Raw genomic sequence first — 21978 nt, 5'->3', positions numbered from 1 at the left:
AAAAATCTGTGCTCAAAGCTGTAGGGTGTGGCCTTTATGGTAGTAATTAAAAGGCACCTGCATCTCCGAGCAATCAGGGATAATAAAAGATATACAGAGCCTTACCCAGAACTATAAAGCGAGCTGCATGACTTGGAAAGGGAGTATTGTAAATCCTGGAATAATACACACTGGCTGACATCCTGCTAAAGCTCGAGGAATACAACTAAGCTGCAAAGATGGAAGTTAACTATCTTGGCAAGGAGGCTAAAGCTAGGATGTCATCTATGGTGAAGGAAACCTACCAAGAAGAACTCTCGCTCATTTCCTTTGGTGTCCGTGGGCCAGCTCAGAGATGATCCACATTAAACACAGGGAAGACTATGCCGTTTATATGAGGATGATGCTTGCTATCCTATAAGAATTTGTCATCTTTTACACTGATTCGTACGCCTCCGAAATGGAATCGACGTTCTTGCATTCTAAACCCATTGAACTTGCATGATTGGATGTTGCTCGCCGCCAAAACTCAGATTTGCCCATTTCCTCTGACTAGACTGTTCAAAGTATATGTGGCATGTCCAATGGTCAGCCCAGGGGGATGATGGACTGCCAGCGCAGGCTCATAAGGAATATGCGAAGATATTAGCGGCCTATCTGCTGGCAATGAGTGAGGAGGCGAGGCAAACGGGCACCCAAAGGAAAAAAAAGAAAAAAAAGAAAAAAACCTAACTAGTAATAATTTCAATTAGATATTATGTCTAACCAATTATAAGGAGCTACTGGTACAGATGAAGTGCACTACCATATACCATCTATAGCAGGGATCGGCTTAGCACAGATTTGAGTTTGGTATTGGATATATTGAAAATTAATCTCAGATAAAATTAATTGCAATTTCCAAAAGTCAGCCATGTATATACAATATGAAAAGCTGTTAAAAGTATTTCACAATTCAGCGAAGTAGTCTTTCTTCTGTGTTCATCACAACACCAAAGACACGCCAGGTATCTGTCTGTCCTTCACAGGTTTAAGGTTAAAGAATAAAGAGAAGCTCCATGAGGGAGAAGGGGGAGAGGAGCAACAGCGATACACACATAGCCAGGGGGAAGGTTCAAGAAGGAGAAAGACGGCAGAAGTAAATAAAACAAAGAATTGGCTAAAACAGGGGATACCAAGGGGTTGTGATAAGTGTGGGTGGAGAGTGACATCAATGTCCCGATTTGCGAGTCCCTAATAGCGATTATTAAGGAATCGCTATTAAGGACTTGCAAATCGGGATTCATGTAGAAATCGCAAAATAAATTGCGATTCATACAGCCTCCTTATTTGCGATTAGGCCCATAGGAATGATAGGGAGTCAATCCTTATTTGCGATTAGCAATTAGCTAATCGCAAATAAGGATGCGGTTTCAAGGGAGCCAGGGGTGTCCAAAGGACACCCTGTAGCAACCCTGAAATGTCACTGTAGACCAGAGTTCTTCAAACTGTGGGGCCCGCCCCCCCAGGGGGGCGCGACACCATCCCAGGGGGGGCGCGCCCTCGACCCCAACATCTTACCTTTGTTGTCCTTAACACTGCTCTCCACGTGGCAAGTATTTACCCATTTCAAATGGGAATTTCTTTTCATTAACGAACTCCGGTGACAGAGGGTGTGGAAGGGGGAGGGAGGGGAAATCACTGGGCGCGCTGTGCCGTGCTTTTGTCTGCTAAGTGCTAAGAGTTCACCGTCCCAGGAGGGGGTTAATATCTGGAGCTGAAATGCTTCAGCTGCAGTGGGAGGCAGGAAGTCTCCTCTGGTAACAAGCACTGGCAAAGCCAGCAGGTTACACCTTTACAAAATCTATTGGCTTTCAATTGTTTTACATATTACACAGCACTAGAGCTGCTGCACAACATAGCTTATGATTAAAAAAAAACACTATGACACAGTCAATGGTGCACGCATCATAGCACTTTTTTTTATATTAAGCCAGGTTTCACAGAAGCTCAACTGCTATGCAATATGTAAAAAAAAAAATTGCCAAACCCAATAGATTTCATATAGTCGAAACCTATTGCCTTTTGCCGATGCAGGTTGTTCAAGTTGGCAGTTATGATGGCCTGAGTGAACTTGTTCTCCCTGTTCAGCAGGAAGTCACCATACGGGAGGAAGGGCTTTAAGTAGAATGAAAAAACTTGTGGGGGCTCCCAGAGGGGCATGGTCGATGTAATGAAGGGCGTGACTTAAAACCCCTAACTGAAAATCCATGCCCGGTATAGTGTGTCGCCCCACTGGTATTTTGCTGCTTCATCATTCCATCCATATACATGTAACATTACATCTACTACTTGCATCCGTGCAGGTGGTGGGGAAGCAATGAGAGGGTGAACCAGTGTTGTAATGACTGTCTGCTGGTGGACTGTGTGCAGAGATGAGGGGCTGCTCGGTGAAGGTGTGTGCAGCGTGATTGTGAGTGGACAGTGAGTACAGGTAGTATCTGAGAACAACTGTCTGCCAGCAGTGCATGATACGTCACCGGGGGCCCTGAAAACGCGCTAGCGGTACATATAGCGCTGTGACACCCCCTCATGGAAAGTGCGTGCAAGGCGCGTGTCTTCAGAGAAATATGTGCACCGGGAACCATTGTGCAGACGTTGTATCAGAGGGAGTGTGTCAGTGAGATTGTGCATAGAGAGGCTTCTTGCAGAAAGTCACTGCAACAAAGTGTGTGCAGGGGTAGTGCGTGTATGGGGGTCACCAGCGAGGAAGTCACCACAGCCGATTAGGAAGTCACTGCAAGAAAAGTGTGTGCAGACGGGGTCACCATCTAGGTACCCTAGCCACAAGCCACTGCAGGGAGAGTGTGTGCAGGGTGAGTGCGTGCATGGTGAATACCAGCTAGGAAGTCACCACAAGGAAAGTGTGTTCAGGGTAAATGCGTGCATGGGGGGGTCACTGGCTACATGTGTCAGCCCGACCTGGAAGTGTGTCTAACTTGAATACTACAATTACATTGTAGCAGAACTAACGCGCAAGCCGCAGAGCTGCAAACAGATTTAGCAACATTATTTGTCGGATATGACCTGTGATATGCACGTGGCGGTCGATTCCAGAAATTTCTGTCAGGTCGTGGGGGGGGCCCAACATCTAAAAAATTTGAGATGGTGGGGCTCAACCTACAAAAGTTTGAAGACCTCTGCTGTAGACTGATGTTGCGCACACACATGTCCAAAGGTGTAACATACCACTTAGAAAAATGCACTAATGTGCATTTTTCTAAGTTTTCGCTATTTACCACGAAGTCAGACTTCGCGGTAAATAGCGGTAAAAAATAGCGATTTCACCATTTTTTAGAGGTTCGTCTATAGCATTTAAGGAATCTCAAATTGCGAGTTCATGACCCATTGATGAATTCCAAATGCCATTTTTGCGGGCGCAAACGGCCGAATTTTGCGATTCGCACCGTTTGCGCTCGCAAAAATGCTTGATGAATCTAGCTGACTGTCTGCTAAAATGTTTCCTAATGCTATAGGGTTAACAAAATATGGTGCTAAAGCTGTAGTACAGATGGGACAATTGACTTTATGAAGAATTTATTGATTTCTTGTTTTCTTCTTGTGTAGTAAAATTGACTTACTCTGTTTAACATTTTAAAAAACATATGAAACCAAAAAGAGTCAGAAACGTCAGGAAACCAGAAAAAATGGAAACCGAGTGCCAAGTTAACAGAAATATCTTGCAACATTATCGCAATACTATAATTAAAAAATAAGATTGATTATCAATTCAAATTAGAACGTGGAACTAATGTGAACATCGTAAAATAAAATACAAACAGAACTCCATTTTTTAATTAGTTGTAGTCAGGGTTCCCAACAATTGAACCAAAAGCAGTGAAGGACATGGTTACAATATTTCATAAAGTAGTAAGAGTTGTGGTCGTAGTCGCATGCACTGATGGTTACAAACTTATTTTTATATGCAGAATACTGCTGCATGGTGCTGGTACCAAGTTCCACACATTTAGCCGTCCATGTGAACCGTACGGTTAGAACACATTAATATAGGCCCGGATACAATTTGTATCATTAAGTGGCAAGAAGTAAGCTACAGTAATACTCTTTTAGGTCCATAAGGTTAATGACTAACTTCATGTTACTACGGGTGAACAGATCTCCCTATACATTTATTGAATTTTTCATATTTTGAAATTTCACAAAGTAATCAGAGTATGTGAATCTCCTGTTCAGCCACATTCTAGCAAGCAGAGGATCTCTCAGTCAAGCGGTGGAAGGGCCTTCACAGCTTCCATATCCTCAATATCAGAGATGGTACACGTTGTCCTGCAGAAAACATTAACACCAGGTCAGCAGTACACAGAAACAGCTTGAGGGACTCACATTGTGTTGTGTTGATCATTAATAGAAGGCCATTATCTAAAGTTCCTGTTGGTATATAACCAAAGACTGTTCTTATTACCCAAATAAATGGCAATAATTTTGTCAGGTACTATGTTTATAAAACAAATGTAAAAACATACTGAGAAAATGTTTTAAATGGTAAATTGTGGTTGTATGCTGAACCAACGTGAAAGGGCCACGGGGTTCTGCTATGAATACAAGGATAAAAAAAATAGCAACATGAGGAAAAGGAACAAATGCAAGAATTTGTAAATAAAGGATGAAACCTTTAAAAAATTGGGTGTGCTTAGACGAAAATAGAGAAAACCTCTTCCTGTTATAAAACAGATGCCCATCTACCACCAAGCTTCAACAAAATGCCACAAGTTGCAATTTTGATGGAAACATATTGAACAGTCAATGTCAATTTCTTCTACAAAGGTAGTCCAATGTTATCAAAATCAGGAATGGCACAACGAATCATGCGAAATACAGGATTTGCCTTATTTTTCTTTAAATGTAGTTTTTTTTACAACTGTTAAGAAACATTTTTATTGAGCCATTTGCAACCAAAGCCATGTGGTTAATATGTAAAACATTTAGCATTTTTTCACTTTATAATATAGGACGAACAGGGTATCCAAAAACACAGTAGAACTATACATGAAAAATAAATGTATTATTGCATGCTAAAATTACATCCACTTCCATAAACATTAAAGGTTTTAATATTTAAATAAAGCTTTCCAACTAAAAACACATATGCAAACTCACAGTCTGGAAATAGTTACAAAACCAGGTTAAGAAATTAGCGTTTAACTTCTAAAGAAAGTGAAGATAAATTGGTACAATCCTGATATCACTGCAGATGGGGAATCGGAGAAGGCAGAGAGACAGTCTGGTCTTACCAATATAAGGGAGCTTCAAATTACACATTTACAGGACTTCTTAGGTACAGGAAATGAGTTCAACCCATTTAATAACCGTGGATTATTTGCTTTCTGACTACCTGGATTTGAGTCTAAGCCAATAAAGTCTAACTCACTGTAAATTCTGTGAAAATGGACTGACTGTACCAAACACTAGTGTCTGCCTTTTAGGATAACAGAGCTGCTGCACAGATAGGGCCAGAGACTCTGTGCTGATTACATGTGAACACGTGAGTGCATGCATTTGGACATGTGAGCAGGGTCACAGTGTGAGACTACAGACTAGCTCAAACTGTATCTGGGCACAGGTAGCCGGTCACAAAACGGACAATTCAGGGATTGCTGTTGACTTGGTAGAGGCCTTATCATTTGAGCGGACACTCGTTTTGTAGGTCTGTAGTGTTTACTGATAAGACTGTGAGCTCACTGCATTATTTCCGATGAGCGAAATCTGTGCCACCATACAGGTTCCCCATACGTAGGCCTAGAGATATTGGTCAGGTATCAAACCATGTACACCAAGTGCAGATCCACTGTTGCTTTTGTGATAACTGTACTCCTTATGGCACTTTAGGAATTTTCATATTTCCTTGACCCAGCCATAATCAGATTCCAAGAATTTGCGCCCTTACTGGACCAAGTTCATTGCTCTGCTGTCGAGTAGGAGGATCAAAGGCCTATTCACACAGTTGAGTCATTAGCATTGCTTTGCCTAGTTCCTTGGAAAGGACGGGGCTTTGGAGATGAATTCTGGATATTAACTCTTCACGCTGCACCTTTGCTCGACAATTCCATGCCCACAGAAACAACGGAGGAAGGCCAGACCTTTGGACCCAAACACAAGAGGGCTCTTTTTTTTTTTTAGTTTTTGTGGAAAGGGATAAGGCAGCTGAGTTAGTTGGGGGTGGGGTCCTAATCTTTCATGGAAAGTTTTTTCATAGGATACTTTAAACTGTCGTGTTGGAATGTCCCACAGTGCTGCGCAGGAGGGTTGGGGCAGGAGTAACATGATGACTCGGTTCCCTTCAATTGGGCAGGGGTGCACACTTTCCAGAGCGTGCCACCCCCTCTTAAAACTTCCTGCACAAGGTAGAGACACTTGAGAAAACACCGGATCTGGGTCTCGACACCAGAAAATTGTAAACATGGAACAAAGAAGATCCCTGAAACTTTGCAATTATGGATTATGGGACTCTGAAATTTCAGTTGCCACCCAAGACACCCAGGACAGGACTAAGATGGGTCTCTCCAGGGCCAGTGGTGCTGAACCACTTCTGCCCCCTGAGGAACTGTATGAGTAATGGACCTGCTGGAGGGTTTCCCTGGAACTTCTGTGGACTGGCCTTTGACTCCTATGACACACAGGGGCCCTGCATATCACCAAGAAGCTGTGGGAGCTGGGTAGTGTAGCAGCAAGGGTGATCTGCTTGTTGGCTTTGGAGGAGATGTGAAAAATGCGCCCAAGCAGGAAAGGGCATCAGGAGCCCAGGCAGAAGATAGGTTAGGCAAGGGATCAGCAAAATTAAGGCCCTAAACAAGAATCCAGCTTTATTGGGCAGAAGGTCTGAACAAAATGCACCTGGTGGCTAGAACAAGCTACCAGCCCTACAAGGCCTGGCAAAATGCCTCTGAAGCTCGGTCTCTTGGAGGGAGCGGTTAAGAAAGTGAGTGTATAGCCCTCCGTCATGATTTCTACAACTCCCCTGGGGAGGGCCAAGCCCTTAGGGACGGCGCAACCTTTGTTCTTGATCATTAATGGGGAGTGCATGCATGGGGCCCACTCCCCACGAGTAAAGTGCCATGATGGAGTGCTTGGTTGTCAGTAAAGAGAAAGGTGAAGACCTATTACTTGTGAAAGACTCCTAGCTTTCTCATCTAATAACCCAATTTCTTACATTGAGCATTTGAGCAGTCTGTTGATTTGCAATCAGGAAAACTGGACAGCTTCAAATATTATAGCCTACAACACTTCAGGATTATCAAAGAAGGCTCTTTTTAGGGCTGGAGTCAGCCAAGACCTCATGATTTTTTAATGTGAGCCCTTCATGAGGTGTTGCTTTGTCCCTGGTTTGATTTGTTCCTGTTGCAGGCGCTAGGCTCAGCCACACAAGTGGGGTAGCATTTTTATTGGGAGAGGTGTGGAACCACTGGATGGTAGGAATTCTGTAAATCCCCACATATTCCAGACGTTCTGTCACCAAACAAGGAGGGAAAGATATGATTTTAGGCACTGTGGGTAAGAAAAGGTAAAGGGATTCATGCATTTCACATCGCCCTGGGCTACTCTGGGTGTCTAGATTAAAAATGTCTGGTTTGGGATGCAAAGTGCCACACATCTAGGGTTAAACGAACATAAATGAGAATATTCTGCGCATCACTGCAAGGTCCAAAATCAGGCAAATAGGGTGATATTAGCTACCAGTCTGGAAGGTGTTAATTTAACCCCTCTGAGCTTCCTTCCAACCTAATTTTCTGCCTCCTGATTCGGGACTTGGATTGGGGACTGTTCTCCCTTTTGTGGGCCTCATGCAAGGTGTTGCTCCCGTCGGGTTGTGTTTTGACACTATCACTGCTAGTGCGTGCCATGGAATAGGACGACGAGCCTTATTTGATCATCACTGTGAGAGGTCTGGCAGCTGAGCTGAGACTGTAATGTCTGATTCCGGACAGTAACCTTCCAAATCAGACTACCCTGTCTCTGCCCTTACACATTTGGGCATTTGCCCCTCAAGATGAAGGCAGACTTACTCCCTGCTGGACTAGGTTTGCCACTTTTCCACTGAAAAATTAATTGCTATGTGTGTTTGTTTTAAGAGTCTGAAAAGGCCTGGATATGATAATAAATAGGACTATAAACAAAATCATATATATTCACTAGTAACATGACTTTTCTTACTTTGTTTACCATAGCCATGAATCATTAATGTAGCTCTAGAACACATTTAAAAGTGCTTTCTATTTACATTTGCTGTTGAGGTATGCACTGATAAAGGCAAAAAATTCTGCCTTTAAGTGATTTTGCTTATTTTTGTACAGATTGGTAGAGCAGGTAGAGAACTGGCCACGTGTAAACTCTGTGCTGGAAAGAACCGGGGAAGGCTTCCCTGCTGGCTATGCATGCATGCCCTCTATACTCGCCTCTCTCCCTGCCAGGTTCTACAAACTGGATCATTTTGAAACGGGCAGCAAACCAGCAGAGAGGGCAGCTGGCAAACTCAGCTTATATGAGCAAGAAGGCTGGCCACAGGCGGCTGGTCAGTGCAAAATGCTCCTCGATACTAGTAGAGGATGCAGAACTCTAGACTTACCTTAGTTGTCATAGTTGCAAATAGTGGTGGGGCTGAGTGGTGGTGGGGTATTTCGACAGATGACAAGGTAAAATCAAATAAATAATTAACTTTGCCTCGTCATCGTCCGTCGAAATCTCCCCCCCCCCCCGTACTTTGCCCCACCGCTCTTACCTGCGCAGGCCGCGGCTGGTTGCAAAGTGTCTGTGTTATGTGTGCCTTCTTCATCCAGTAGAGAACAAGGGTATTTAGCCAGCATCACCTTGCACTTTTGGTATTTAATCTCAAATTCTTAATTGGAAAAGTGAAACTACATGTCCCAGAATGCAATGAGATGTGGATTGAAAAGTATCAACTGCCAAGAGATGTCACACATAATAAATGACCAATTGCCAGCAAACATTGTTAACTAAAAATACATTTGAATTTATGCATGACGTGAAAGAGCAACAGGAAATGAATTAGCTATTGCTCAGTGCTGTGCATTACACGTTGCTTCCCAGTTTCCGAAACCTACAGCCATCAATAACACCTGAGCAATGCATGATCTAAAGGCCTTTGGGTGAAGGCAGAGCGCACATGTTTGTACTAGCTGGTGAAGGTGGCAGGCGCCCTTCAGGGAAGGTTACCATGAGCAGAGGCTACTACCGGATTCGGGTGGTTGGGTGAGGTGGGGCGGGGATAGGGACAGGGTATGGACAAAAAGGTTAAAAAAACAAAAAAACACCTGTGACGGCCAGAGGGCCGCCGACTCTCTTCTGCCCACTTCTTCCTGTATCTGTTTCAGATGCAGGAAGCAGCAGGCAGGAAGCACCCGGGCAACCAGGCTCCCCTGAGCCAATCACAACGCTATCCGAGAGCCATGGTTCGGCGCTCAGCCAGGGAATGGGGGCCTGGGCATGTACTCCATGCAGGCTGTACTGAACCCTGCATGGAGAACATGCAAAGTGAGCATGAGTGTTTGGCCGGCCCGATAGGGCTGGCCAAACAGTCATGTGCACTTAGGAGTGGGCATACCACGCCTCCCCTGCTCCTCTGTCATGGGAGTAGCCTCGCCCCGTCCACAAAGCTGCAGCTGGAGGAAACTTAAAATGATAATAATGCGATTTAATATCATTTTGTGTGTCCTTTACTTCACTGCTGAGAAGCAGTGGGGTGATGCTCCACTGCCTTAGCGGAGGAGCCTCCACTGGTTACCATCAAGGAATCCCTAAAGAGTCTGCACTGAAGTCAATTTATGTTACTAGGCTATTTCCTGAAAGACAAAAAGTATCAGAGGGTCTAGGATAACAAGAACAAGAACGCCGGATATGCACCTACAGAGGACTCTAGTACCATGCCATGTGTATACTATAGAGACATAGGTCAGCCTTACATTAAACCCACCAAGTGATCAGATAAGGATGCCCATCAGTCACCACACGGAACCGCCCTTCATCATTTGGGTTCCTCTTAAGACCACCATTGGTGTTATCTATTATCTTTCACATGGAGGGCTGAGATTGTTAAAGACCCTCACATGATCAGATAGATTTTCCCTGGTCTTACTTCTCATCTAAGAGGATGTTTGAGTGTTGAAGAAGGGGACTAATGTCGCAGTGCAAAAATTAGTGAGAAAACAATGAAGAAGATGTGTGAAGTAAAATTGGATGAGGGGGTACTGGAAGTAAACTTTATTCTGTTGCTACCCTCTCTACCAATGTTAAAAAGTAGTCAGAGACAACCAAAATATTTTTGGATTGTCTAGATGTATTCTAGGATCAACATGTTTCAGCAATTTATGACACAGATTGTTATTGCTTTCATCAGGACCACAGTAAACTGATTGCTACTACGAACGAGTGCTCTTGAAACAAAAATTGTGCTCAAAACTTTAAATAAATTTCAAAACCGATACTTAGATCACCTGTATCCACTAGGTGTCCGCATCGGTCGCTTCACCTTTCCAAGTTAGGGGTTTCTGGGAATAGTGAAAACATGGAAATATTAAAATAGAAGTCTTGTTAGTAAACATCACATTCTTATACTTGTATACATATAATAGGTTCTGACTTTACAATCCTAGTAATAAATGACGTATGTTCAAGCACAACCATAGAAACATCTTATTCAGTGCTAAAATCTCAACAGTGGATCGAATTGTCAAAATAGCCAAAGGAGATGACATCTTACCCCACTTGGAAGATGTATGGACCTCACCCCACCTGGCCACGGCTCAGGGTTAAGGGGAAGCACCGCTCTAAAAAAGGGGCAAAAAACAGCAAAGCTGAAAATGCCACTTGTATCTCATATATTTAGACAAACAAATATCAGCGCCAAACACCGCTCTGTGTTGCTTCACTCAAAGGGAGTTGTAACCCCAGCACGTTTAGATCAAAAATCGTAGTGGAGTTATTGACCACTACCTAACACACTCAGTCTAAAAGTTACAAAACTCGCCCCAACTCTGTATGTGAGTTTGGATCAAAAGTAGTAATGGAGTTGTTAACCACTACCCAGCATACTCATTATAAAAGTTACAGTACTTCGTGTCGGCGTCTGAGCCGATCGGGGAGGTACGTGAACTGACTTCGGCTTCTGTATATGACGCGTAGCATCATTGGCCGATAGTCAGTCACGTGGGTCCCCCGGTGGTGGTACGACGTGTTCGATTGGCTGAATGCGCCCGGTAGGGCTCAATGATGATATACCGTGGGCCAGTCTATGATTTCCATAATTTTGGGACTTGCCGTAAGTTAGTGATGCATAAGACTTCCATTAAAAACTAACGATGGTGCTTGCCTGACTCTGTATGCATGAAACTTTATACATACTATTTGTAATTCTCGCCATATGAGTTTCATAACACCCCTGCTAGTTCACACAGTATAATTTATAGTAGACTTCCCTAACAACATGTTGGGCAACTTCTCACGATGAAGTAATAATGTCCCCCCTTTTTTTTTTTTTTTTTATAATCGGGGTGGTAACACACTTAGCGTAACTTGTTGCTCTTCGTTATTGTCATTAGCAACCTGGGCGCGTAGTTTAAAGTTGCATGCCTGCTTGTTTAAAAAAACCCCGGTTTGTTTACATGTCTCCAAGTAACGCTCGTCGAGCGTTTTCATTGGCCGCGCATTCAGCCAATCGAACACGTCGTACCACCACCAGGGGACCCACGTGACTGACCATCGGCCAATGACGCTACGCGTCATATACAGAAGCCGAAGTCAGATCACGTACCTCCCCGATCGGCTCAGACGCCGACACGAAGTACCGACGGAGAGGTAGGGTGCCTTTTAGAGAGATGCCGACATGTTGGGATCGTGTTTTCACGATGGTAATGGCGAATTTGGTCTCACTCGCTTCTACTTATTACAGACTCGCATACAGAGTTGGGGCGAGTATTGTAACTTTTATATTGAGTATGCTGGGTAGTGGTTAACAACTCCATTACTACTTTTGATCCAAACTCACATACAGAGTTGGGGCGAGTTTTGTAACTTTTAGACTGAGTGTGTTAGGTAGTGGTCAACAACTCCACTACGATTTTTGATCTAAACGTGCTGGGGTTACAACTCCCTTTGAGTGAAGCAACACAGAGCGGTGTTTGGCGCTGATATTTGTTTGTCTAAATATATGAGATACAAGTGGCATTTTCAGCTTTGCTGTTTTTTGCCCCTTTTTTAGAGCGGTGCTTCCCCTTAACCCTGAGCCGTGGCCAGGTGGGGTGAGGTCCATACATCTTCCAAGTGGGGTAAGATGTCATCTCCTTTGGCTATTTTGACAATTCGATCCACTGTTGAGATTTTAGCACTGAATAAGATGTTTCTATGGTTGTGCTTGAACATATGTCATTTATTACTAGGATTGTAAAGTCAGAACCTATTATATGTATACAAGTATAAGAACGCAGTGTTTACTAACAAGACTTCTATTTTAATATTTCCATGTTTTCACTATTCCCAGAAACCCCCAACTTGGAAAGGTGAAGCGACCGATGCGGACACCTAGTGGATACAGGTGATCTAAGTATCGGTTTTGAAATTTATTTAAAGTTTTGAGCACAATTTTTGTTTCAAGAGCACTTGTTCATAGTAGCAATCAGTTTACTGTGGTCCTGATGAAAGCAATGACAATCTGCGTCATAAATTGCTGAAACATGTTGACCCTAGAATACATCTAGACGATCCAAAAATATTTTGGTTGTCTCTGACTACTTTTAACATTGGTAGAGACGGTAGCAACAGAATAAAGTTTACGTCCAGTACCCCCTCATCCAATTTTACTTCACACATCTTATTTGTTTTCTCACTAATTTTTGCACTGCGACATCAGTCCCCTTCTTCAACACTCAAACATCCTCTTAGTTGAGAAGTAAGACCAGGGAAAATCTATCTGATCTTGTGAGGGTCTTTAACAATCTCAGCCCTCCATGTGAAAGATAATAGATAACACCAATGGTGGTCTTAAGAGGAACCCAAATGATGAAGGGCGGTTCCGTGTGGTGACTGATGGGCATCCTTATCTGATCACTTGGTGGGTTTAATGTAAGGCTGACCTATGTCTCTATAGTAGACACATGGCATGGTACTAGAGTTCTCTATAGGTGCATATCCGGCGTTCTTGTTATTGTTATCCTAGACCCTCTGATACTTTTTGACTTTCAGTATATGCAGGGGCCGCATCAGAGTTTGGTCTTTAAAATCCCCTTTGACCCTCTTTAAATGTTTGTTGTCCTTACTAGGCTATTTCCTACTACTGTTAAGGCAAGTCCTCTGCTGTGGGATAGTGATAAGACCAGGAGGGTAAAATCCTTTGATTGATGGGTGAAATTTCACTGGTTTGGTCATTGGTTATATTTGAAATACAGTGTCACTCAAAATGTCACAACTGAGGCTGGGCAAGGTCATACATCAGAACACTACAAAAATAGAAATGGCTCACATAAGCAGACTGGAAACTAGGCAGCCTTGTTTGATAGGTTTTCTGGGTGGCAGCCAAACCTGGGCCGAAATACTGCACCAAACCCATGGCCAAACAGGTAATTATTTTAAACAGGAATGTTGTTGCAGCAGCATTTTGGGCCTTTTATATTAGGAATGCTAGGCTGAGCCAGACAAGTAGTATAATTCATTTATCGGATAAAGTGTGGGAAAACAAAGTGGTATAACATTTTTACTATAAACTGAATTTCTCTCCATTATTGACTTCCAAATGTAAGGCAGTGTGCAAGAAAGATCACTTTTTTCAAACTTCCCTCTAAATCACTTGACCCCAAATTCAAAGGTGTCAAATACCCTCTATTTCTAAACTCAGTATCTTGTGTGTTTTTGGACAACCAACAAACACTATATATCCCTGCAACCAGTAGGGTCTGAAGAACCTTTTTGGACACAGAACAGTATGCTACTTTTCTAAACGAGTCATAGGTGTGAAAATGTGCAGATGAAAACTTTGTCACCAATTGTTTTTGTTGACATTAGGACTCTGCGCACTGTACCTATGCTAACCAGTGGTAAAGTGCTCGCTATTGAAACATGGTAAAATTGGTATACTCCCACATTTAATGTACATATATAAACATGTAAGTACACAGTATATAGTGCTACATGTACCTTGGGCCTGTATATTAAATACTACTAGTTGTGCGACAACCAAAAGTAGCACTAACTTGTCTCATGCCTGCCACTGCAGCTGGTAGTGCAGTTTAGAGCTGCCTTTTTTTACCCAGGCTAAAGAAAGCTTTTGAGGCATGACCTAGCAAAGCATGGAGTAGGATGCGTTTTGTCTTAACTCCGGACCCCTCGGCCTTCCAACACCATTTGAAGAACCGGGACTGCACTCAAGTGGCACACATACAGTGTGGGGGTGCTTGTCTTCTCCCACCCTGTCCGTGTGGAGGGGTTATCATTCTCAAGAAAAATGGTCCCAGATACAGGGACCCAGACCCCTTCATGTGGCCTATATCAGACTGCTTGACCCGCCATCTTGGTTCAAGGGGCCTGCAGACCACTCGGACTGCAAGCAGCTAATTGTCGGACCCCAGCATACACCGGAGTGTGGAGACCTTGCAAGCTGCAGTGGTCCTACCTAGGCAGCATGGCTCAACACCTGCGACGAAAGTCCAGTCGGTGAGTCACTTCCCCCAAGTGTGACCAAAAGCTGAGAAGCTGCCATCTTGGGGTGTCTGCAACGAGCAGCCTTGTGCTATTGCAGGCCTTTAGGTGCCTCCTGGGTGAGTGGACCTTCTAATGGTGAAGGGGGTGCAGTGGCACTGCGCCAGCAGCAAGCTTCTCTCACCATACTCTGAACTGTGGAAGACTGCTGGCGGGCTCAGCCGGCAGATGAGATGCCATTAAGGTGAGGGAGGCCTCACGACTTCTGAAACCGGGCTCGGTGTTGCCGGGACCCTGCCTCCAGAAAACACCCTGAAGGTTAGCACAGGCTACGCAAGAAAGCCTCCAACCGGCTGCGCCCCTGCAGATTTGCTGGTGGGTGACCGGAGTGATTGGGCTCCAACGTCTGCTGTGGATTGGTGGGGGGACTCGGCCTACCCTCCTGCACCAGCCTGAGCCTGGGTGGGGGTGTGACTCAGCGACTTCGGCTGACCAGATGATGCGCTGGTATTACCAGAGAGTGACCGAACAGAGGCGTCTGCACCGCCTCTCCTCCCACCTTCAGTGACCCTGCTGACAGAGGTGTGAGGTACAGCACTTGAAAGCGGACTAGGCCGTGACTTGGTCGCAGGCCTCATGTTCCTTCTATACTTTCTTCATGGAACGGCAGAAGAATCAGCAGCGTCCACTGTAGCCAGCATCACAGTTGGGCGTTGGAGGCAGCTCGATCCACAGGCTTTGACTGCTTGGAGGACGTGCTGTGGCCCCTCTGCATTTTGATTTCTGGGCGTGCATCCAAGATGCATGCGGGGGCCCTCTGGCATGGATGAGACTCTGGCCCACCTGCTGAGGGTCCTACCATGAGAATGAGTTGAGAAGGGTGCTGCGGGGGGAACTGTGTCATCCTCATCCCCCCGATCAGCTACCATTTTACCAACAGTGCCTCATGTGATTGCCTCATGTGATTGCCTCATGTCAGTGCCTCATGTGATTGCCTCGGGACCCCTCAGAGTGGGGACCCGCTCAAGGGCTGTTGCAAACCAGGAACCCCAGTACACATGAAGCCTTCAGGTAAGGCACTGTGGCTCAGTGGGCCGAGCTAAGGCCCAGGGGTTCCTGCTGAGAAGGGGTATGCCCACTGCCATTATCTCTCTGGGCATCCAGGGGTCTCTCTGTGCAAATTTTCATGGACATGCTGGAGTTTCTGGGTGGTCCAGAGGCACCCACAGACTGTGCACCAGGTGCTGCTGCATTTCTTGGGCGATGGCAGGGTGACATACCTTTAGAAATACTCCCCTAGCATCTCCGAGACACGCTTGCAGCTGAAGGCAGCGCCGGAAGTGGATACTAACCTGTTGCTCTAATCCACTGGCTGACTTCTGGGCTCAGATTGCGGGACATGGGCGCTGATAAGACCCTCATATGAACTGTCTGGAGGGGCCCGCTGCCTCCTTTGGGAGCCCCTGGCTAACTGGCATCCACAGCCCTCTTGGGAAGTTCGTATTACACAGCAAAGGCCCTCAACCCACACTGTGGCAGCGTCTAGCCGAACAGCTGTGTGCGCTACCCCAAACTGACTTGAACACTGCTCTTATGCAACTCACATAGGTTGCTATTATGCACCGATACAAATCCTCACAAGACAGGTCAATTGGATCAACTAAGGACAACCCAGTCACCTCGCTTTGCAATAGAGTACCCCAGCATGATGTGGACTCGTCGGACCCCCTCACCCACCACCGCAGCTGGAGATTCAGTGCCAGCACCCATATCCCAAGCTTACAATGACAGCTTCCTACAAGAAATCCTCTCTGAAATAAGTTTCCTCAAAAAGACTTTAAGCCCTGCATTCAAGACAACTGACATGATGTCGATGAAATGGTAGGGGGGATAGATGACTTGAACGCAGAGTGGATGTCCGATCACAATATCAAGAAATGCTCTGGCACAAAATTACCATTTATAACTCATTGACATCAAGTTCTCGATCTTCAAATTTCCTGTGTTTTTTAATTCATGTCCTGTTATTTGTATTAACTGATTTGTAAATTTGTGTGGTTTGTACCAGGAAAGATAACATTATCAAAAATTGATAACTGCAAAAAAAGTTTTGAAATAGGAACAAGACAAATAATCGAAAGCGCTAGATTAATGTGTATGTTGTGCTCTTTTTTGATTAATATCATTTAATGGCAATGTGGGGTTCTATATAGATTTTGTATTGTGACATTGATCCCGCCCCATCTGGTAGGCCTTATTGGATCATACTCTGTTACATTTGCACTGGCACAAAGTGATAGCACTGGAAGTACAGCAAATCGAACTACAAATGAAGCAGGAAGACATAGAGAACAGAAGCCAGCAGAACAATATCTGTATCAGTGGTATCCCAGGGGAGCAAATGCAAGTGACATCATGGGCTTCACTGCAGAGCTTCTGCAAAGGATTTGCGGTGATGACGATGCTTCTCCCCAACACAGGACAGGGCTCATTGTGTGGCATCTACACCAGGGTGATCAGGCCACTTCCTTATCGAAAAAGAAGCTATTTTGAAGGCATCACAGAGCAAAGCTTATCTGATCCTTTGTGGCCAAACTATTCAAAAAACTTTCTCCCTTCACCCCAAGCTGCTACAGGGACTTAAGGCCCGTCATCAACAAACTGCAGGAACTTAACATTCACTACCAGTGAGGCCATCTATTTGCTATCATGTTCACGTGGTAGAACAAATGCTTGGCTCTCCAGTCCCAGATGGAAGCAAAACAGCTCCTGAAGCTCCACAGATCCACAGGACGGTGCCTCGCCGCTGCGCCGCTATCCTTCCCTTGAAGCGCTGCACCCCATATGGACTACGGTGCTGCCCCACCATTCTGATAAACATTACAACGAAACAGCCCCCAGGAAACTAAAAGAGACATCATCTGGCATTTCCGCAACATGGAAAGGGAGCCCTCCCCAGTCCACTCAGCTACTGGCTCTGTATAATCTTAAACCTCTCTAACACTCTGGCTTTCCCTATGAGACAAACAGCCGAGGTCAGTTAGACATCTTAACTCATGCCCCTTGGGCTTGGTGTTCTGCCTATTGAGATAATCGCCTATGCGGAGGACATGAAGGACCCCACCTCATGTCCAGATCAAGGCGCACAATCTGTTCCTGCGGGCCTCAGCGCCTGCCTTCCATCGGGCTCACTAAATGGCAGCACTCTAAACATGAGAAGTCTCGGACATATACCTGGCCTATCCATACCTTACCATTGACCCCAACCTCTGCTGGCTGCAGGGGCCAGGGTGCTTGGAAGCCGTCAACAAGCCCTCTCCTGTTGACAGGGCGAACACTCTCAACAGATGATCCCCCTCTGTTCACACCTCTGGCGAGTTACTACTCCGTTTTTACCGGCGTGATTGGACGCTGGACGCTCCAGGACTTGAATGGATCTATTAGGTCCCGTTGGCTTCCTAATTTTTGTGTTCTTAACATAATTTATAACTTCTCTAGGTCGGTTGACTACCGGGGGGGGGGCTCTGCTTCCCTCTAACAAATGCGGCATACCACTAGTCACTTGCAGCTTAGTTGCCACTACTCGGGCCTCCTCATTTGTTCACATTTTTAGCTATGCCCTTCCCCTAATTCCATCCTGGCCAATAACTCATTTGGGATAGAGGTCCCTCCCTGCTGCACCACCTGAGTGCTACTTTGGGGAGCATCTTCCCACGCCCACTAGGAGACACAGCTGCTACGCCTTTTCCCTCGCACATTGACCACTACACATCAAACTAAACTACTCTCTGTTAATGCCTGAGACATGAACCCAACTAATATAAGGCAGCAAGTTTGGCGCTATCTTCTCTTGCAGGGCCCCACTGTCATTCTTCTTCAAGAAACCCACCTCCTACGGGAGGACTCCCATTGTGCGTAACATCCAAAATACCCAAACTGCTTTTAGGCACATGATTCCACCAAGACAGCGGGTGGCTGTTATGTATAAGGTGGGCTTTTGCACCACCATACTGAAGACGGTAAGGGATGGTTCCTGGCAAGGAGGGAGATTTGTAAACAGTGGTGCCAACCTCTAGTCCCAACGCGGCATGCCTGGCAGAAGTCAGTGAGGTATGTTAAAGAGATGAACAGGAAAAGTAAGAACAGGGCAGAGGATGAATGGTGAAATTATTATGAGTAAATTATGTCCAGTGATGAAAAACTCTCAAGTCAGCATTGGCTGGGGGATTGTGCTACAGATCCACAGCCCAGAGAACTTGCCAGAAGCAGAGTCTGATACTGAGCACTATGGGTGGCCAGAGGCCGGATTGTGCTCATTGGAGAGGTTATGAGCTCAATTAAAAAGAAAAGGGATGTGAATGGCCGTTACCTGAAACTAACCCTTCAAAGGGGAACCCATCGTCTCACTGTCCTTAATGTCTACATCGCCAATTAGGTACAGGATACATAGTTTAGAGACCTTTTGCTGTAGCAGTTTGCGAATGGGAGGAGTGATCTTGTGTGTGGTGGTGGAACTAAATTTGCTGTGGGCCCCTGAACTTGATCATAGCATTCCCTCCTTTCTAGGTGCCGGGGCTATGTCTGCTGCACTTAAGTGAGACCTTGCTGATTTGGGCTTAGTGGATGCGTAGCGTTAAAGCACCCTGATACACAGGCCTACTCCTTTTACTCATATTTTCATACATCATACTCCTGCATAGATTACCTTTTTCTCACGCACTCACTCACTGCTTCGAGATCTGGAGAACGACACCATCTCAGACATTTCCATCTCAGAGCATGCCCATGCCGAACCTGCATGGACCTGGGGTGGGAGTACGTGATGGGCCTGCCACGCTGGCGTTTCCCCCCGCACCTGATTAGACATCCAGTCGATGTTGCTGAGATCCTTAAAGGAATCACAGACTACTTTGGTCTAAACGACCTCCTGGGGATCTAAGGGCATACACTCTGGGACAGCTTCAAAACCACCATTAGGGGAGTTATATCCTCTATTGCCATTGCCCGTACGAGGGAGTCTTGACTAATGGAGATGGGTCTGGCTGTCGAGATCAAGACACTTGAGTGCCATGATCAGTTTACCCCTTCCAGAAGCAAAAGGAGGCAGTTGGCTTTGCTGCAGGGTCAGCTGAGGGCTCACAGGACAAATAAAGTTGAATGATCCCTACTGGCCCTGAAGCAACGGTTCTATGGGGAAGGAATAAGTTGGGTGCACTCCTCGCTCATTAACTACAACAGCAGCATGCTCGATCACACAAAGCCAAGATCAAGACAGAGGCCACCACTGAACAGGCGAAACAACAGGCATTTCATAACTTCTACCAAGCTCTCTGTAATGGGAAAGATGCTCCCCAAAAGGTCATAGACTCTTCCCTTAGCACCTGTGCCGGGGATCCTCTTGATCCGCAACACACTGAACTCTTGGAAGCCCCCATTACTCTTGGTGAGCTGCACCATGCTCTGAGGGACACCCATCCCTGACAGGTTTCCAGTCGACTTTTACAGAGCATTCCTTGCCCTCCTCCAGGATCGCATGTGGACAATTTTTAATGCGTTCACATCAGACACTGGCCTCATCCAGACAATGGCAGCAGCACAAATTGCCCTCATTCCAAAGTCTGGCAAAGATTGCTGCCTCTGTGCCTCCTACCGCCCCATCGCTCTTTTAAACACGGACGCCAAGATCTACATTACGATCTCTGATGAAACAGTAACAGTTGGAGTCATAACTTCCTGGCCTGATCGAGTCTGATGAGGTAGGATTTATCCCCAATCGGCAAGGGGCAGACAACATCTCTCGTATTGTGCATCTGGTGGAGAAGTCCCACTGTCATAATACCCCCTCAAGTCTTCTCTTGCTCGACATGGCGAAGGCTTTTAATATGGTTAGTTGGCCATTCCCTAGGGTGGCCCTCTGGAAGTTTGGCCTTGGCATGATCTCCGTGGTTAAGGTCTCCTATATCTCCCTTATGGCCACAATACGGGCCAGTCATCATCACACGCGGCTGATCCACCTGGCGAGAGGCACTCGGTAGGGGTGCCCACTTTCACCCTTGCTGTTTGCCTTGGCGGTGGAACCTTTGGCCATCACCATCCAACAGACGGAGTCCATCATGGGCTTTCCCTTCGGAGGGTGGCCCCACAAACTCAGTCTCTTTGCGGACAACTGTTTGAACACTCTTACACAACCTGCCACATCCTTCCCTGCGGTGGTGCACGCCATTACAGATTTTGAGCAGGTCTCCGGTTTCAGGGTTAACATGTCCAAATCCCACACATTGAACCTCACAATCCCCAAGCCGGGTCTCCTGGCCCTACAATCTCTTACCCCTTTCCAATGGGCCCCATGAGCCATATGATACCTGGGTCTTAACATGACCCCCACCTTGATGACCTGAGCGCCAGCTAACTCGTCAGGATATCAGAAATCCATCCTGGAGGATTTCCATCGGCACGGCCCCTGCATGTGTCGTGGTTAGGTTGGCTTAACGCCTTCAAAATGACTATCCTCCCAAAGGTCTTCTATCTATTCCAGACCTTGCCCACCCTCAACCTCCATACACACCATCACCTAGAGTATACATCCCAGGTTCTCGAACGCCGTGCGATGCTCCCCAGAGATTGAGGAGGACTAGCGTACCCCAACCTCCGTAATTACTATGGGGCAGAACACCTCCTCTATATCTCTGAATGGGGAGCCCGGGAGAGAGAAAAGCTTTGGTTCCACATAGATCAGGATGTGGCCTGTAGGCCCTCTGGATCTTGCCTGGCTCCCTGAACATGCTAGGCCAGGAAGTGCCTACATAGCAGCCCCTACCAGGACTATCCTCGAGATCTGGCATAGGATCACGCTTAAACAGGATCTCACCACATTCCCCTCTCCAAATACTCCACTAGCTCGCAATCTGCCGGGGCACACACAGAAGAACCAAGCAACAAGCTTGCTACTGCCTTTGTTTCTATAGCCAGACCGAGCCAATCACAGTGGATAAGGGGAAAACGGACCAGAACCAGGTTAGGAGGTTGACAAAGGACAGAGGCTGACACTGGGCATACAAGTGGCAACCCCAGAAACAGAAATCTGAAAACTCCTGGATCTATGAAGATTTAGAAGAAAGACTGATGGTTGAAGGAAGACTCGATCTGCTTGCTTCGACCTCAAGACTTCAGACGTGATTCGAAGGGTAAGTCCGCTGACCTCCTGTGTGAACTACAGTGATAAAACAAGTTTACAGAGGCCTTCCCTGCTTCCGAGCTGACCAGACCCAACTGGCCTGACCTGGTCCCATCTGCTGGCCACTG

The 21978-nt window shown here is 45.9% G+C and overlaps 1 protein-coding gene across 2 annotated transcripts in view; it reads right to left on the bottom strand.

Annotated features, from left to right (window-relative positions):
* Positions 1 to 3538: 3538 nt before the first annotated feature.
* The window catches only part of HOATZ (HOATZ cilia and flagella associated protein), a 167074-nt gene continuing 148634 nt past the window's right edge, over positions 3539 to 21978 (bottom strand). For both annotated transcript variants that reach the window (XM_086958848.1, XM_086958849.1), the window contains one exon: positions 3539 to 4305. In XM_086958848.1, coding sequence (XP_086814974.1) covers positions 4239 to 4305 — 67 coding nt within the window. In that variant the 3' untranslated portion in view covers positions 3539 to 4238. The remainder of the gene's footprint in view (positions 4306 to 21978) is intronic.

The sequence above is a fragment of the Lissotriton vulgaris genome, chromosome 2_1 (genome assembly GCF_964263255.1).
Source record: "Lissotriton vulgaris chromosome 2_1, aLisVul1.2, whole genome shotgun sequence".
In the NCBI taxonomy this organism is placed as follows: Eukaryota; Metazoa; Chordata; class Amphibia; order Caudata; family Salamandridae; genus Lissotriton; species Lissotriton vulgaris.
The sequence above is the reverse complement of the archived record's forward strand: the minus strand, read 5'-3'. Positions and strand labels throughout refer to the sequence as shown.